Source organism: Mya arenaria, chromosome 1 (genome assembly GCF_026914265.1).
Source record: "Mya arenaria isolate MELC-2E11 chromosome 1, ASM2691426v1".
Taxonomy (NCBI): Eukaryota; Metazoa; Mollusca; class Bivalvia; order Myida; family Myidae; genus Mya; species Mya arenaria.
Genome location: NC_069122.1, coordinates 35,688,525 through 35,708,415, shown reverse-complemented (window position 1 = coordinate 35,708,415; position 19,891 = coordinate 35,688,525). Strand labels below are relative to the sequence as shown.

Genomic DNA, 19,891 nt, shown 5'->3' with positions numbered 1-19,891 from the left:
TACCTTGTGTAACAATCAGACACAGGTGATGTTTTTTTAATACCGTGTTTGTAAGTTAATGTTCATAACGATTGATAAACAAGTTATCACTATATTGTATTAATCACTCACGATGACACGATGTTACGCGACAGAGGGATCTCGTGATGTGGGGGAACCGGGATATTCCGAAGGAACAGCACTTGTCCGGTTTGGTAATCATTGACGAAACCCACATAGCCCAGGTCAGGAATCGAACCCGGGACACTTTGGTGAAAAAAAACTGAACACAACAGAGCAGACGAGTGTGAACGCACTTACCATTACTTTCGAATGTCAACAGGTTTCGGCATTTTACATCAATGTTCCTCGGATACCTTCATACCTTTCAGAATTATAATACCGCTTAAGCCGAAACTAGGGGCGTTGACAGTTGCTGTCATTTCTTAGGACCTACTATCATGTAGTGGTGGATCAAGACTGTTTTTTCAAAGGCTATCGTATTCCTAATATGCCTCAGGGTTGGGATAACCCAGAAATATTGTTTTACCACCGAAACGTAAATATTTGGTGGCCATTTTTATTAATGTTCAAACCTAAATACACGCAATATATGGTATTATATCTAGTCAGTGGCGAAAGTTGGACTTGAGTTATATTGCAGGCCGGTTACAAGGTGTATTCACCCGAGAGTTTTGTTTATGCAGGATGCGCCTAGGTTCAGTTTCCACTATATAAAAGGAAAGACCGGTTAATATTCTTTCCTGATGCATATACCCCATTACCTTTAGTTTTAGATGCATTTTCAGATTTTTGTAAATTATGATTTTTGAAAATGATGTGCAGGTTTGGGCCTAAAGCGCCTACGTGGAGTAGCGCCTTTGCGAAGCTTGTCCAGGCCGAACGCGCCTATGCGGTATAGGCCCAGGGCTATAGCATCAAGTTAAGCAAGTCCAGGCTTATAGTGTCTTTTTGAAGTATGCCCTGGGCTGTAGCGCCTACATGGAGCAGGCCCAGGCCTATATGTCATACAAGGAGCAGGCACAGGCCTTGAGGGCCTACAAGGAGCAGGCTAAGGTCAATATCTCATTCCATAAGCGCTTACGTGGAACAGGCAAAGGCCCATAGTGTCAACGTTGAGCAGGCCCAGGCCTATATCAACTTCCTGGAGCAGGCCCAGTCCTAAAACGCCCACTTGGAGCAGACCCAGGCTTACGTTGAGCAGGCAAAAGTCTATAGCTCTTACTGGAGCAGGCCCAGGTCAATAGTGTCTCCGTGGATGAGGCAAAGTCCTAGAACGCATGCTTGGAGCAAGCCCAGGCCTAAAGCGCCTACGTGGATCAGACCAAGGCCTATAGGGCATAAGTGTAGAAGACCTAGACATATTGCCCCTATTTGAATAAAGCTAAGGCACTATATGTGCCTACTTGGAGCAGGCCAAAGTCTATAGCTCCTTAGCGGAGCTGGCCCATGCCTACTTGGAGCAGGCTCAGGCCTATTGTTCCTACTTAAAGCAGGGCATGCCTATAGCGACTACATGGAGCAGACCCGGCCTATAGCGCAATTTAGAGCAACGCTACTATAATTAAACTACTGCTTTACATTTTAATGTATATGATATGTATCCTTGTTTTTTGTGACGCCATGTGTCTCTCGTTGAATGTCACATTGTCTTTCTTAACAGGTTGATCTTTAACTACGATATGTTTTCTTTTTCCTTCGAAGGAATGCTACATGGAAGAAGTGATTACCTCGTTCTCCACCATCGTCTATAGAGGCGGATGCCGTGCAATTAGCGTATGTGTGACTGTTACTTTTACACCTCACTTCGGTTTACACAACAGTTTACTATTTCATCTCATAATACATGCAGTGTCTTTTTACATTGTTAAAACCTTTTTCTCGAACTTGATACACGATTACACTGTGCGCTACGTCTTGCCCGGTAATCGATTACGTTCTGCGCTTTGTCGAACCGGTTACTCGAATACGTTCTGTGCTTTGTCCAGCCGGAAAATCCCATTCTGCACTTTTCTTATTGATCTTCAAACTCGGGAATTCTCTGCGCTTGTCGCACATATTGTATTCGATTAAGCTGTCCATTTCGCCGTATCAAGTACTAGATTAGAATCCACGCAATGTCGAAACCGATTCTCGATTATGCTCGTCATGTGCCCCTTACGGTACTCAATTACTATTTGCGCATCATCGAACTCGGTTCTACACTACGCTCGCTGACATCGTCTAACCGGTATTCGGTGACCCTCTTCGATTGGTCGTGCAACTGCTCTTCTACTCGTATTTAAAATTGTACATGTAGAAATCTGCAAAAATGTTTTCAATTGTTAAAGTCGCTTGCGAAAAATTTCTCCGCGTATTTCGATACGCTCTTCGGATATCATGTAAAACACCTTTCTCTAATTGTATAGTTGCCAATTCCGTACATTTTGTAAAATCCGTTTCAAACAGTTCGGCATCGTTGACACATATCATGTATCATGTTTCTTGGATATCATGTATCATGTTTCTTGGATACCAAGGACACACCTTAATCTTGAACAAAGAAAATTGACTAATATCTGGATGACGAACGTACAAAGAAGTTTACACATTCCCGTCTTTTTCAGCGTTATGATTGATATATAAATGAATGAAATTAAAGCCAGACAACAAAGATGAAATAAAATATTTTGAAGATTTTGGTTTGGCTTTCAATTTAACATATCGCCCCTGTAATGAAATGTAGTTTAAGATGTTCACGTTAAATTGGCAAATGTGCATCTTCTCGCATTATCCAAACAAAATGGTATTCGTCTTATAGTGATATTGCATTGTCACAAATGTGATACAACTGTTTACTATATACACAACATCAATAAGACAGTTACATTGCAATAATATGATATAATTACTTAGTAAACTACGATTAGAAAGCAGCCACTGACGCATTCTGCAGAACCAAGGAGTTCGGGGATAAACAAGTCATCAACATTGGCGACAAGCTGAGGTGGCTTATTATGGCATTTGTTTAGGACCAAAAAGTTTTTCTTTTCAAAATAATTAATCAAATATATAAAGCATTCATTAGATCTTATTTACAGTTTTGACAGTAGATTACTATATATGTGGTAAACCTATGCCCCTCACACTCATTTATCAAATTTTCTGAAAGATTATGTTTGCATCAAACAAAATACTTCCATTTCAAATTATATTTGAAATTTTCATCAAAATTTAGTTTATATTAAGAAGCTCGGTGCCGACTTATCCTTGAGATCACCACACATAAATGCTTACATTGTGTTCACGGCAAAAGCAACATGCCCATGCACGAGCTTCTATACAACCCATTTAATAAACCAATTAATGACTAAACAAGATTGTTGTTTCGTTACAAAATGACTAATGGTTTTTGGTTATCAATGTTCTTCTAAAGGTCACATGTGAATCTGATAGGTGATCACATTGTTGGAGGCATGGGCTTGAATACTGACTCAAATTATATTTTGAGAATTTTTTATGAGTCGGTTAGGCAAACGAAAAAACATTTGTTTTATTTTAAATATATTTTCTTCAGCACTGTTCAGCTTCATCGACGGCCATTGGAAAACGACAGAGTGACTTGATTTCATGCTCGGAGTATGTATTTTGTGGTTCTTTTCAAGAGATTAACTGTATGAACTTTGTATTATTGTCCTTTTTTGGAAAAGATGATTTCTTAATCAAAATGAGGTATTGTCAAAAATTAATATCAACAACAGTTCATTACATTATTTTAAAAGATGCAAATTTAATTAGGAAAAACTTGCTTAAATTACCTGAGTTAAATAAGTACGTATACGTAACATCAAAACAGAGACAGTTGGCTTAATAAATTAGTTTCTTTATGAGAACTCTTTGAACATCTATAAAATGTGTTTTTTAAACTCTGCATTCTCCGTAATGGGAGCATGTACGAAGAACTGTGCAGAAAAAAACATTCAAATTGAACGAAATAAAATCTGAGTTTTGCTTCGACACACATTATTGGGCGAAAATCAATTACAACGGTGGTTTACTTTGAAAAACGTTTCTATGTAGTAGCTACTGAGCTATACGTTTCAACCAAACTTTGTATATTATTATCCTAAAATTTCAACGGGAGATCTATTTGAAAAAACCAACAGTGCTTAGATATACCGTTACTGCATCCTCACATTGCTTTTAATTTCAAATAAACTCCTTACAGTAGTTTCTGAGCTATAACCGTCACAAACTATTTTTTAAAGAAAATCGAAGTACAACTGAGGATAACTTTTAAGCAAGTACACAAGAGTTTCAACAATTTGCGTTGAGGACACATTTTTGTTGCCATCTATGAATAAAAGGAATGAAATATAATTTTCGGTTAAAAGAAGTACTCTTTAGATGTGTATTCATTATATGTGTTCTCCACTCCTTTTATGGAAGTGCCGAAGGTGGATTGTACATGTACCTCGGGTATTTCCGTATTGATTTTCATTGGTTAACGGAGGTCAAACCCCGCCCTAAACATGTACAATTTGCTTGCCGGCATGCACGCGCTTTATATGAACAATGTATGACGAGCTTTTCTGGTTCTCATGTTCACGGTTCAGTGGTGCCCAAATTTTTTAATGCCTATCACTCCGGCAAAAAAGAAGTTGTCCCTTGCATACACGTACAAACCGTAAGAGGGCTTGTACAGCGTTTGTCTTCAAGCCCGTATTATTAAGTCCATTGAATATTTTCCTAAATGACTTGCACATTTTTAAAATGGAACAAGGGAAATTAAATTTACAAAAAAGAACCTTCGAGGATTAAATCTTGCTAGACACACCTTCACATTACCAGCTATCTATGTTCACCGTGTCAATCAATTCCCTCGTGTCATTGTCATGGACTGATTCGGACAAAACACTCGTTGAAGGCTCATAGAAATACTGAGAAAAACAATGGCTTCCTTACTGAAACGGAACACATGATGAATTATGACCAAACCATAATCTAATCCTCCCTTCTATCATTTAAAGTTGTAATGTATAATCCCTTATAACAGGATTTAGATCAGCTTACTATTTTTGTTTAGTCTCATTTGTGCAATATTTACATATTTAAGAGTTTTGGGACTTGAAAAGAAAATGACCATTACGATAAACAAGATAAACGAATTGTTATTTAATAAAATCAAAATGAAAACATAAATTTGGCTTTATGAAATAAGATTTTTAGGCGTGTTACCCTTAAGAACTTGGGCCGCGGTAGTGACCTTTTAAAGTGGTGAAGATGTCTTCCAGAAGTGCGAAACATTTCCAGAGCATTCTTAGTAAAAACATTTTAAAATAGTATCCCTTTGCAATATTTACTATTTTCAATATCAATGTGTCACGAAAATGAAATACAGTTTGAAAATATATATTCATATTGCAAAAAGTTGTATTTTTAAAATGAAAGAGGGCACACAAAGAAACAATGAAGATAAGGTCAGGGATATAGAAAAAAACGGCGAGAACGTCTTTGAAAGCGCACTTAGAAGGATTCTCTTTTAGTTTATTTGAAAGTGTGAGTTTCTGTTTTAATGCCTTACACTATAGACACATACTATATTTTCTTCAGTGATTGCATATTTCCTGGTATTGTTTCGATTAATCGTTATAATGGCATGTCCATACTGATCACTTTATGAAACAAAAACAAGAACATTGTTTTGTAACAGATAATTACAAATTAGGAATCAATGTTCAAATATTTTCCCATTTAATTCTGTGACAATATGGTTTGTTTTCATAGACTTTCAAAAAGCCATGACAAAGTTCTGTAACTATGTTAATATAATACTCTGTAGGTCAATCACTAAATTTCACTGAATTGTCAGGAAAAAAGCTGAACACATCCGTATGTGATATCCCTTAAGTTTGGAAAGAAATCCGCGACTATGTTTCATATCATTTTGAATTCAAAAAATATTATTATATTTAGATTCTATACCTGTTTGTTTTGCTATTTATTGAGCATACAATTTTGCAAGTTCATTTTTATGTTTTGCAATGTGCTTTGTTATCTAGCATGCAAATGGGTTCATGAGTACAAATACAATTTGAAAAATTAAAAAAATGACCAATCTGCGGCATGAGCCATTGTACCCTTATTTATGAGACCAATCAGTATATTTAAATATTATCTCATTACAGATGTTGTAAAAATGGACATGACTGCAATGCTAAGATATGCGGTATAAAAAGTAAGTAGAGTGAAATCAAACGTTCTGTGTTGATCGTATATAAGTGACATACGAGGAACATTCAATATGGAATGCAATTGTAGCCAGCTCATGTATGATAAGGCTTAAATTGTATTGTTTCAATCAGATATGCTGCTCGAAAGGATCTTTTGCATCATGTTATTTGTTTTGTTGTATATTTAGGAAATTTTTTCATATTTACTAATGGAAAATTAACAACTTTTGTAGACTTAAAAGCGTAAAAAACAATAAAAGCATTGTAAACATATGTTTTTCAACAACAAGCACAGTTAAATATTTAGTGATCAAGTTTTCTGTTCTTTGTTTACAAAATTCGTAAATATAAAACATTGTCTAATTTGAAGATGCGTCTGCTGAAAATATATATGAAGAAGATATTTCAAAAAAACTCATCGAATGTGAATGCTTTAAATGAGCATTTTATTTTACGAAATTCAGCTGCTTTAGTAAGAGTGTATACACATCTGTCAGTTCTATTTCTTTCTAAAATTGGTTAATTAAAATATTATATTAATTTCGCTGTACGGAGTGTAACACAGTTTGTCGACAGATCAATTATGGGATGGATGCATTGGAGGGGTCGGTGAATCACGAGCTTATCGAGGCTTCAAACTAGTTTATATCCGCATTACCTCACAATTGTTCGAATGCTGTTTAACAATTACAAAATTAATAATAAAGGTCTTAATGCATGCGGGTTTAACTTAAATACAACGAATGATATAGTTATGTGTCCTGGTGTGAGACAATGCCATTTTGTAATCTCTCACTTAAAGCTTTATTTAACTGGTTGGAGTAAATGGCAAAAACAATATATTTCAATTCATGAAAGACCTTTTGAAAATGTTCACCTTGCGAGCATTATAAAATACTTCAAGGTAATTTTAAGTTTAGCTACGAATTGAAGTCCACGTTTATTCAAATTCAATTTAATTATTGATGGAACAAATGAAAGAAGTTTATAAACCACCTTGACAAAAATGGCACAGTAACACATCGCAGCGTTTTGAGTTTCATACTGCTTTGTTTAAACAAATCGTCAGATGTGTTTCTGTTGCGTAATTGTTATGGTATATGATTTTATGCCCGTCTTAAATTGTCATAACATGAACATTTAAAGTTAAATCATCAACCGGTATTTCTTCAATGATATTAACCAGATTCAACTGATTATGATATAATGTATTTTGACAATACTCTTTCTATTAAAGATCCAATTGATAATTCTCAATGCTACTTCTGTGACTCGGAGCACTCAGCCCAAGGTGACGTCACTGATCCAAGCGACTGCACTACTCTAACAACATGCGATCTTGACCAGGTACCATTTGTTTCATTGGTTAAGGTAAACTTGTCATGACTGAATAGGTTTTGTAATTTTTGAAAGCAGTTCATAAATAGCGTATGTTTCATGTCACAAGCTTTTCTAAAAATGAATATTCATCATCAATTTTAAGATATTAAAAGTACAATAGCTTTGTTTAATACACTTATTCGGTATTCATGTAAAACCATTTTGGGTTTTGAATGCACGCGTAATTGCCATTAAACAAGTTTTTTCCGACTTTCATTATTTCCCTTTCAACAAAATAATACAATCCGATCTACAGTGACAATCTCAGTGGTCGCAAATTAAAAAATAACAATGCGTTCAGGCACACGGTAAGGATCCAAAACGACAATGAACTATATACACAAACATATAAACGTATGATCACCACACACAGAAATATACAAACACCACTAACAGACCGATATAGCTTTACCGATATTGGATGGATTTACTCCAAATTATTATGTTTGACTGTTTTCTTACAACACACATACTGCTCCTTTACTATTTAGCCTAGTGCTTTATGGCAACTCATTTTTTTTTGTCATTGAGTCACCTGCCAGGTTGATACCCGCATTGCCCGATTGATTATTTTATTACTTGAACGGTCCGTGAAACACTAGTTCACTGGAACCCGAGTCTACTGAGGGTTTAAACGAGTGTGTATGGCCATTACCTCACACTTGAATAAACTTATAAGATATGTGGACAAGCATAAAAAATATTAATATTCAATACAATACAATACAATACAATACAAACGTCGTTATTACACTCAGGTCATACGTACACGACAACATGAAGACAACTAAGGTTGGCCAACAGGTTCAATAAGAGCTGAATAATACTAAAACGATAAGGGATGACTTTGCCTCGAGTGGCGGAATTAAATAGTTGTGTACTATTAAAGTCATTTATGTATGAAATATGTCTCTTACCATGGAAAAGAGGGAGATTAAATATATTTACAAAATAAAAAGGAATAACCAATGGATTGCCAGACTACAAACACTGTGCCTTGCACAAAAATAACGTATGAATAAGTGACAAACGGTATGCGGGAACTAAATATATTTGCTTTAATAAAAAAAATGAAAACAAATTACACTAGTTTACTGACGTAACGTTATAAAAATATTTCACAAATAAAGTTTTTTGGCATTTTGAGATTATAGGTTAAAATGTATTTTCTTCTTACAATTAAACAGAATGAGCCAACTAATAAGTAGTGGTAATCATCAACAGGGTCTGACCTACAAGAATGACAGTATCTTTCTGCATAATCAACATAGTTATACCTATATATTTCTATTTGGGATATGTGGTTCGTCACACGGCATTTCCTTAAATAAAGTTTTTAGTTAGGAGAAAGATTTAACAAGTATTTCGAGAGTTTCCTTGAACAATGAGTAATTCATGCCCTTAGAATAGTTCTTCATTGCAGAAAGCCAACCTTGTTTGAAATGGTCGGTTAACACATTTGTGTAAATTAGGGTTTTTATTTGTAGATTGTTCTAGAGAAAGATTGGAAAAACCCGTACTATCTTAAATTAATAAAATGTGATCTTTCCGTTAAAAAGATCTGGAATTATCATATTGCATAGACCTATAACTAGTACGTGATGATTTAGTGTGTTTACCTTGAAGAATGGATATCCAGAATAATACAACGCAACACTTTATGGTAATTTTAATGGATATCGCTCAGTTTCACCATACATCAAATAAGCGTGCGTGCTCATTTTAGTTTTTGTTATTTTCCTGAGAAAATTAAGTGAACTTTCACAATAATTCTTGGGTTTTCATATAGCCCCATTCTTCAGCCGAGTATATTAGTATTGGCACGAGTGTAAGGTCAATTTTTTTTTTGTAAGTTAATCATTAAATTTTGATTGTAAATACTTTATATAGAAAATGCATTGTATTGTTGCCTTGTTCAACTAGAAAGGTTTGCCTGTAAAAAAAACACAACCAGCACTTGAAAAGAAACCTCCAACACATTTATTTCTTACCATTTCTATGATATTTTCTCCTATTTTGAAATGATAGCGAGTCGGTCTATGAGTGCCGAAACAACTACCTTCGTCTTATCGATAGTGACCTTTAAATCAAATGTACTGCAATAATTATCAAAGTCATTAATCATTTTTCGCAATTATGTTTCAAATTCGCTTAACAGCGCTCTATCGTTATCGGAAAGTAGGGCAATTATTTAATGATGGGTGAGTTTTGTTCGTTGCGAATATTTGTTTCAACACCTGTACTGTTCGTATTAAGAAGAAAATATGCCCAATCATTCAGAAAAATTGCCGGTGACAAATATTTCCCTTTCGACAAGCCTTTTTATTTTCAGAGAATGATGATAGGTTGTTGCATTTACCAGAAAAACAGGATTTATTATTGCTCTACGGATTGTATATCATAGGTATAAACTTGTCTGATATGCATTACTGGAGTAGTTTTCTCCGCAAAAAAATATTGTCAAATGCAGGGGAAATATCGACACACAGTTTATGTTTTCTTTCTAGTCCGTAATATATCTATTAGTTTATAAAGAACAAAAATATAATCTGTCGTTGCGAATTTTGCTCTTTAACCAGCTTGGTTTTCTTCAGGTATAGTAATTTCTTCCAAATATTTATTTAATCTAGTATTTAACACTTATGTTGAATAATTTTCCAAAATGAGTTAGAATTGTTTTTGTTTTTCATTCTTGCGGACTTCCTTTATTTTTAAAAATGGGCCTAATATTCTAGCTGTCCATACTTGGAGTATATGCCCGGTCTCCAAGATCATATCAAATTATTTGACATAAATATTGTGGTCGTAAAAGATACAATCAAATTGTGACGTGCCTTGGCCGTTATTTAAATTATTGATACGTTTTTGTTTTTTTTTAATTCGTAACAGGAAAATGGATGATAACGTAGGTCATCATTCATTGTGCGGTCTAAGGGGGACAACTCAAAATCTTCTTGAGGGTTACTATCATTTAGATTTTTGAAATGGCCATACATATCAATTAAGGGGGGGGGGGGGGGGAGGTAGAGCCGTGCGAGTTTTTTGTATTTACTCTGGTAAGGTATGACCAATACTGTTTGGGTGTGTTGGCATTTAATTTACCAAGTTGACGCTCTATTTTTCCTTTGTGCTTGCTTACAAATGTATCCATCGTACTGTCGTAAGCGCAACTAGCATTTCTTAAGGATAGTTTATTATGTAAAGACCGGCTTTTTATTTGATTTAGCCAAATTACGTGTACGTCTGGTTATATGACATTCTGGACCAAACTAAGGTTTATTAATCGTATTGACGTCATAATGGGTTCTGTTCTTAAAAAAAAAAGTTTTGATGAATATATAACTGATTTCGTGAACTTATACATCTAGTTCTTCTTTTCGTGTTTGAGTTACCACTAAAGATCTATATATTGACTGACCAGTGGTCAGTTGACAACAATAATAAGTTTTTAATGACCAATGAAGTTATCATTAGAAGGAAATTTGTTCAGGCCTTATTCATTATATTCAAAATTCTGAAAATACATGTCTTCAGGTCGGATATTTTGACTATACTAGATTAGCATTTCAAGACACAGATTGTCAGCAACATGTATTTTTAAATGCATAAACATTTGTACTTCTATTTTTTTCTTATTAAGCCTAATTATATTACCAACCAATGTCCTGGTCCTTTTAACAGTTTTGGGTATTCGTCTTGCACCGTAGGCCAAACAAAATGTTATGTATGGTTTCACAAATCTAACCGAACCTAAACCGCCGACCCAACCTTTTATTGATCCAATTACAATTATTTGGACTAATTTCTGTGTAAACCTGTTCATTATTCAGCATCAGCTATCATTGGTCAGCTGCTTAACTTTTTATGTGACAAGCTATTTTTACCTGAGCCCAGGGGTCCCATGCTTAGAGCGCCTTTTAAATGGCTAACGTGGGAAATGTGCAAAAAACATCGACCGTGCAGCTATGATACTGAGCGGGTTAAATAGCATATGAACGAAAGACCAAGGACCTTAGGACATGTATTTTGGACCTTGTCACAAGATCGAATATCCTACTTCTCTAGCATGCAACTTTTAGACCGAGTTTCCGAAAGCTGATGTTGATTACCTCAGGAGTCAGTAGTAAGAGTACCAAAGGTCAACTGTCAATAACTTGGAAGATTCTCTGGACAGATATCTGATTATTGATTCTAGAGTTTGATTGATGGACAAATCCTCATGTACTTTCGTCATTTCAAATTCTCAAGTTCAATCTGTTTACTGCCATGTCAGATTTGTAAATTTTGCCAAACTAATTACTTGGTTTGTTGATTTCCCATAAACTGAGAAAAAAATGGAACTGCTTTAGCACAATCACACTTTCTGCTTTCAGTGTGCCCAAAGTTTTCTTTTTATAGGTTTGCCCTAATGAAATAAATTGGAATCCAATCTCATTTTAGCTAAAACAAGTCGAAGCGCCAAATGATATCCGAAAAAGTCACCATGTCCGAAATGAACGAAAGTAATTAAACACGACATTTACTGTTTTACCATATGGTCTTTATCATCCTGGTCTCAGATTCAGTTTCCGGATACCATGTGCTACCATGTGCAATCTGCATATGGTAAACGCACCAACCGGACAGTTTGACAAATACGTTATTTCCTAAAAAATGCGCTTTTTAGTTTCAAATTCGTTATTGTTGATATTCTTAAGATATCGACTTCCGTATCCAAGGATGATGAAATTTTCCGTTTTATTTCAAGATTTTTTGTTTGAAAACAATGCTTATATGTCATTCACAATACGGCATTTATTTTAAGGCATAATTTTAATCAGAGAATGGAAAACATATATTAAACATTTATTTTGTAAACTCGCGTGAATTATCACGAAACGATATAATCAGCCTCGGCAAAATTCAATGTGCGGGCGCAGAAAAAGTACTTATTCAGCATTTCGGAAAAAAAGAGGTGAGGTAAATCTGACGAATAACTGATCAATTTGTTGTTGCCTTACTACCCTTTACTTTTCAGACACATCTCAGCAACCATACATATTACTTTATTTTTCCTTAGTTTTGTTCCTTTTCAAAAAACAATTTTTTTTAAGCAATGCAAAAGTTATAAAAGTATATTTTCCCCTTAAAACTTGTCTGGTCGCCATGCTGTACATAATGATAGACCTTTTTCATTTCAGCTATTTGGATGCGTGTGTGGTCTTTTGGTGGTGTTTGAATTGTTACATGTGGTTATTATAAGCTTTTGTCTCTAGTTCATTGTCGTTACTACCTTTTCCTTGTACTATAAGCAGGGTTTATGGTGGACTTTTCGACTCGGTGTATCCATGTAGTTTGCATTGTAAATTTTATCTTAAAAAGTATTAAGTAGTTGCAGTTAAAAGGTTTGTTACATGCAGGCAGCATAAAATCAGCCTGTCCCTTCCACACTGTTTGCGAAGAAAGACATACATATAATTATATGACAGAGACATCGTGACAAAATGTTAGAAAGAGAATTCTACAAAGATAGAATAAAAAGCATCGTACAGGAGCAGACGTAACATTTCAATAATGCTATATAAAGGGCTTGCGTGAACACTTTCATTAATAAAGGTAGTTTTTTTTTATCTTGGGTTCTACACAGATGATATGGACTTTCGGGGGATCAGCTTGCTTGTTGCTAGTTATTATACCAAGACATTCAGAAGTGCTCATCACGAGTATCGTTAAATATTGCCAAATAATTTGTTTCGACAGATACTCATATTGTAAATACACGAGTTTGTTTATAAAATACCTTCATGAGCGTTGCATTCAATGTCGCATGAATGTCCTCGAAATTAATTTCAGTCGTTGTATTTTCAGCACACTTATTGTTTTCTCGAAATAATTGAAAATGCTTATGTGTTAAATACGAAAGGAAATATGCATGGAACAGCAGGGTAAAGCTCCCCTTTTACCACATCACACAAATGCATATATTTTCGCAGAAAATATTTCAGGTATATTGTGTCGTATTATTTGCTTTTTTATCTTTTTAAATGGGGAAAAAAGGGGGAGATCTGTCTTAATGTTTCATTTTATTACAGCTCTATATCTATTTTTGAAAGAAATTTGAAAGACACAGTGTGCGTATACAAATAAAATAAAATATAAAATAAAAATGAGATTGAACGAAGTTATTCCATTCAAATAACTTAAAAGTAAAATAGTCGTTGAATTTTGATGTTATGCGTTACCTTATTAAATTTCTAAACACAGTTAAATAACAAGTAGAACAACTTTCTGTTCTAATGTCTTGTATTCTTGATGGTGAAATATATAGACAATGTTTAAGATATTAAAAAAACACAAAACAAATTGGCCGCTTTGTTTTCAATATCAACGCAAAATAGAAAACGCCGCCCTAAGTACAATGGTTAAAACAAACAAGCATACTATCAGTAACTCTGTTCGCCTGCCTTTAAAATATCGAAAATAATTGTATTTGCGCGTATCATTAAATTGCAATTACATGTACGCATTTAGAACTGCACTGCTATCATCTTGATTCAAGAGCGAAACTTGACATTCAAATGCAAATTTTTCCACAGGCAAAACGATAGTCTACCCAAAAACTAATGGTATCTTGTAGCGTTTGTTTTTGTTTGGATAGGAAGCGTGTACTGTGAGTGCACCCTAATTTTATTATAAACAGGCGTGCAAATCATTAACTTTGACTCATTATTTACTTGTTTGCTATTCACCAGGCCTGTATTGGGCAAACCAAACCGAAATATGTAGGACTTCCTTCGTACTTCAGATACGGATGTTTCAACTTCCAGGTAATTATTTAGAAATATTCATCCATACAGCCCTGGTCACAACCGGAGGCAGCTTGTTTAACCCATATTAAATAATTAAATTGGTTTCGGGAATCTTTATATTTACATCAAGTTGTTTTCAATAATTAGGATGTATTATCATTGTTTTTGAAAGGAAAAATACACAATCGATAATCAGATACTAGAGAGTAATAAATTATACATTCGAAACTTGATTCCCGTTACACAGAAAGGTAATTATGTACAAAAATACAGTAGATATTATTTTTATTATTATTATTATTCCAAACAAGAGATCACCAAACTTCTTTGGTGTATAAAAATTGCAAATTCAATATTTTATATGAATGTGGCTATAATGCAATTTGCATGTTCGAAAGACAAAAAAAACGTATACGTGTCCTGTTTATCAGGTTATGATACGTGCTATCAAATGTGTGGTCATGCCACGAGATTGTGACGTCACTTTTGGATATCGCATAAAGTTAAACGCAGCCAGATTCGAAAAGCAAACTAAAAAAAAATGTTTCTATAAATATTTTATCGAACCAATCAAAGGATGAGTGTTCTTTGCATTCGGTTCTTGACACACCTGTTTATCATTGTTTGGTTTATCAAAAATAAGGGGGGGGGGATCTGTTCAGTTTAAAAAAGGCCATTTATTAATAACGAAAGCAAAACCCTTTTGCTAATTTGCACTAGAAACTGATGATCTATGTGGGAAAAAAACATATTTTTTTTACAAACGGAGACAATATAGCTTATTTTATTATGTTCTTGCACGAACAGTAAAAACTTGCATATTATTATTGTATATTATAAATGTAAGTGAGCATATAGCGTTCGTCATTTATTCAAAAGGCAAAATATACAAGTACTCCGACTGTACACTTTACGGATGACATCTTCGGCTTAAATAGTAATATCAATTTCATCTTTGCTCATATTTACTCCCTTTTAATATAATGTAATGGTAAACTATGCTTTAATAGACAACAGTTAGATATGTCCATTAATAGCTAGATACATTTTGCTTTTCGAGATTGAAAAAAAATACATACTTTTACATTAACTGAGCCTTTTGTATAAATAGTTTTGATATACAAACACTGTTTGATTTGATTGTAATCCGGAAAAGGTAGTTGTTTTGGATTATGAAAATGTCCTTATTATACAATATGAGCATGTTCCTTTAGTTTGGGACACCAATATGCAACATATATCTCAAGCATCGTGTGTTGTGTTCACTTTCAGCTTTAAACTGCTCTGTATGTCTGTCAAAATATTTATTTTTTGTTATTTTCTTTAAATTTATCAAGGTCTGCCCGCGCCTATTGGCTGCATTATGGCTTGACCGCGCCGTGACACCAACACGACATAAATTGTGTTCAAATGCCATAATTCACATGAGCCAGAAGGAACTATAAATCCCCGTCGAATCCAGATATATGAAGACTTGACGAAATACAGAGAGATAAAGAGATCCGGGTGCTAAACCTTAGCTCTTTGCGAAGAAACATTTTGGTTCTTTCACGTGTTCGAGCCTTGTAGCACGGGATATAACTTTTCTTGGCTTCACCAGTATTGAGTACACAATTTCCCGAGTACAACCATTTAAATCCGAGCGCTATTCACGGGAAATACTGATACAATATTTTTATTATATGTATATGTATTTCTGTTTGTCGCGGCCAAGTAATAAACCCTCTACTACTACGTTAGAGGTACAAAAAGAGAAAGCTAGCGGTAAAATATATACTTAAATCCTTTTCACCACGAATTCGCCTCTAAATGCAATTTAAAGAGGAATTTATATTTAAATTGCCATCATTTAGTCGTGAGTCGATGCGTAGCCTGTTTTTAGAATTTGTCCCATTCGTTGAAACCTGTGAAGTATATTCCTCAATCATTACATTTTTAGAAAGCAAGAGACGTTTGTATAACATTAAACAATCCAGAGATCAACTTTAAGTTAGTTATTTAATGTGTTAATTATACTTACAACAACCACTTCTCAAGATGATATAATAAAATTCGCACGTTGATTATTTTTCAATCACAAGGGAAGTGGATAAAGTTCGTTTATATATCGTTTTTACAAGGACTATGCTAAGCTTACATATTAGTAATAATTGACTGGTTCTGCTCTACCTACTTGTTACCGCTCCAAATTCCTTATTCTACCAAAGCTATAGAAAGCACTCTTTACACTGCGTAACAATAGATTTTTTTCAAATGTGTTCCCTTTGACCAAACCAAATAATCAACTAGTTTTAACCAATTGCCAGCAATAACATGAATGTCAAAAATGCACATAGGTAGAACTATCATGTGCTTATAGCAAGGAGTCATTGGCAAACATTATTATATATCGTTAATGCAAATGTATGTTACAGATATGCCGCGTTATGATGAAAACGGCATTTGACGATTTAAACCGATGCCATGGACATAACACCAGTTCAACAGATTGTGGTGATCCTAATATGGGACTCTGTAATGTTTGCTGTAGAGGTGGAGGATGCAACTATGGTGATTGTCATACAGTAAGACGTAAGTCGATTACTGTCGAAATTAGTATCTTGGATTTGCCATAAACTCTTTATTTATTTTACTATTAACAATATTATAACCGTGTATTTAGTAGCTTAAAACGCACAAATATTAAGATTGGTGAATGCTAAAAGAATTATTGCGATCTACCATGGTCTCATAAGGTAGCAATACAGGGTTTTCTGCACATTTCTTTTAAATTAAACTCGGTATCTTTCATACGCATCATTTCTCTCAACATTTGATCATCCTTTTTGGTATATTAAAACGATTGTATTAAAAGTTTTAAATCTTATTTGGGAGTAATAGTGTATCTTTAAAATTAACACATATACTTTGAGCATGATCACATAATGCTTTTCGTATGCTTTTATACACAGGACATAGTAGAAAAAAACATGTTATTCCGTTTCTACTGCATTTAACAAAGCGGACAAATTCTTTCATGCTCTGGCAATTGCTCATACCTACCAGTTTCCAGACTTAAAGGTACAACTCCAAGTCTGAATTTGGCCAAAGCAGACCTGTGTGAGATTGGTAGTAAAAGTGAACAATAAATTTCAATTTCATAGCTTGTTTTAAAATGCCTGTAAGATCGCAACTTTCCCATTAAAACTGTTTTCCCTATTTCAGTCAGTTTTCTTTAAATTCATATAAGCCAGAGCTTAAGTTACATCATCCTGCATGTTTTACGATGGAATGACATGTGATTGCTGGTATACATATTAAAATTTAAACATAATGATTTGTTTTATACATTAAGCATCAGGTTTAACAATTTCTGGATTTTCTGTCTAGTGTCTATTTGGATTCAAACTCAAACACCAATTATTGCAAACAGATTTCCACTGGTCAACTATAACTGGTATCCAACTAGTGTCATCATTAACAGCTGCATTCGATATGTATTTACCAGTGCCAAGTAAAACCTCATTGCTCTATTTTGGATTGTGTTAATACAAATATATAACTATACAGCCCAAACCGACGCTCCATAGGTAATGTCAGGAACAAAACACAGGTATAACTCAATCTCCTGTACTCACTGAAATGTAATCCGCCAAAACTTTTATATTTTGCATTGAGTAGTCCAAGTGCAAGATTAGCATTTGGTGATACCAGTTTTGCTATTATATTGTAATTTAAATGTTCAGCTAACCAAAGTCCTAAATACATTTATTGGCTTGTAACATATAACGGAGAATTGCCAAATGTAAATTTAAAGCTAGTTTTTGGTACTGATTGATTTCTAAAATACACAATATTACTTTTTTTAATATTCACAACCATTATAATTGCAATCTACCAATTGCAAAATGAATTCATAATATATTGTAAGTCTTCCTCAGTTGCAGCTCTTAATACGCGAAGCTAAATCATTTCCATAGATACTAAATAATAAAGTTGATAGGGAACATCCTTATCGTACGCCAAAGTTATCAATGAACAAGTCTGTTGCATACCTATTAACACAAACACATGATAAACATTTGCGTACAAAGATTTTACTGCCATAAACATTTTGCTAGATAAACCTATATTGTCAAGCTTATTTCATCCGACATTCATATCTAAAAAGTCGAACGCCTTCTGAAAATCCATGAAAGCACAGAAAGTAGACAATTTAAGTTTTCTACTAGTCTCATCTGTGTTTTTCAGACTAGAAACATGGTCTATAGTACTTCGAACTTTTCTGAAACCATCTTGTTTTTCAACGGTAATATTTCAACAATCTGCCAATTTCACAATTATGTTGTTCAGAATGCTAGTATTAACTTTATACATAGTACACGCAAGTGTTAAACCCCTATATGACAGCGGCTGGCGTGGGATTATTCCCTGATTTTGGAATTGGGTTATTTATTTTAGACCAAGCAGACGGAACTTTACCAGTCTGAAAACAGATGTTAAGAGGCTATCTTTGTAACATCATTAATGCCGACTCGTGTTTTTTAAAACTTCTAACGTGACAAAATCAACTCCAGTCGCTTTACTTAACTTGGCTTTTTAACTGCTTTAACGATTTCAAGTATACTTTTTTATCAAATTCATTTACAGAAATACGTTAGCCATTATCTAGATTATCAGTATATATATATATATATATATATATATATATATATATATATATATATATATATATATATATATATATATATATATATATATATATATATATATATATATATATATATATATATATCTAGTAAATGAACAATCAACATTTAGTAAATTGCAGTGTGTAAATAATATATCAAGCTACATGTATTCATTTAAGACAATTGTTCCAACTTCAAATAATGAATCGAAAGTTTTTTCGTATATCGAAGGATGTAAGCGAAAAAGTATTATCTAATGCATTGCCTTATGGCACGTAGAAAAATAATGCTTTCATCCCCGATATGTGAATGAACAATCCGATAAACAGTCCTACATTCTTTGCAGTGCGGTTGTATGAGGAGTACAGACGTGGTTTGTTTAGTTTGGACACCCTGGAGTCCTCGTCTGGTGTAACAGGGTAACACGTGCTGAGCGGACTGTAAGATATCGAAGTCGCCGTTGAGACGACTGTGAAATGCCTTGTTTATATTGCTATACTTTGAAACAAGGGTATTTTCTCAGCGTTGGGTTTTGTTTTTAATGTATTATAATATTTAAACAAACTCTTATGAGCCTTATTATGTCACACATGAAGGCCTAGTTTGAGGAAAGTCTGGCTTGTTAACAACCAGCTGATCAAAGCCTGATTCGACCCCCTGGTGCCACACCCAGATAGCCAAAATCCCCTGTAAATGTTTTTATTTTATGCCTATCAAATTCCCTTTTCATATCGAACAGTGAAAATACAGCACGCCGTATTGAAAAATCCGTATATACTGTCACTGTTTTTTTTTATTCCGTATCTTGCATGTACCGTGTGTAATCTTGGAACTTCTTTCG

The 19,891-nt window shown here is 34.2% G+C and overlaps 1 protein-coding gene across 1 annotated transcript; it reads left to right on the top strand.

The window, feature by feature from the left end:
• Positions 1-14: 14 nt before the first annotated feature.
• On the top strand, positions 15-19,573 carry LOC128238269 (uncharacterized). Its single transcript, XM_052954000.1, has 8 exons — positions 15-25; positions 1,705-1,776; positions 3,557-3,618; positions 6,168-6,217; positions 7,450-7,559; positions 14,324-14,398; positions 16,795-16,951; positions 19,397-19,573. The coding sequence occupies exons 2-8, from the start codon at positions 1,714-1,716 to the stop codon at positions 19,471-19,473; spliced, it is 594 nt and encodes a 197-aa protein (XP_052809960.1). The 5' UTR covers positions 15-25; positions 1,705-1,713; the 3' UTR covers positions 19,474-19,573.
• Positions 19,574-19,891: the final 318 nt, after the last annotated feature.

What these genes read in the sequence shown, in the direction of transcription:
- LOC128238269 (XM_052954000.1), top strand. Translation starts at nt 1,714, where the DNA reads ATGGAAGAAGTGATTACCTCGTTCTCCACCATCGTCTATAGAGGCGGA. An exon ending in GCGGATGCCGTGCAATTAGC is followed by an intron (nt 1,777 to 3,556) that starts GTATGTGTGACT and finishes TATTTTCTTCAG; the next exon opens with CACTGTTCAGCTTCATCGAC. An exon ending in GACTTGATTTCATGCTCGGA is followed by an intron (nt 3,619 to 6,167) that starts GTATGTATTTTG and finishes ATCTCATTACAG; the next exon opens with ATGTTGTAAAAATGGACATG.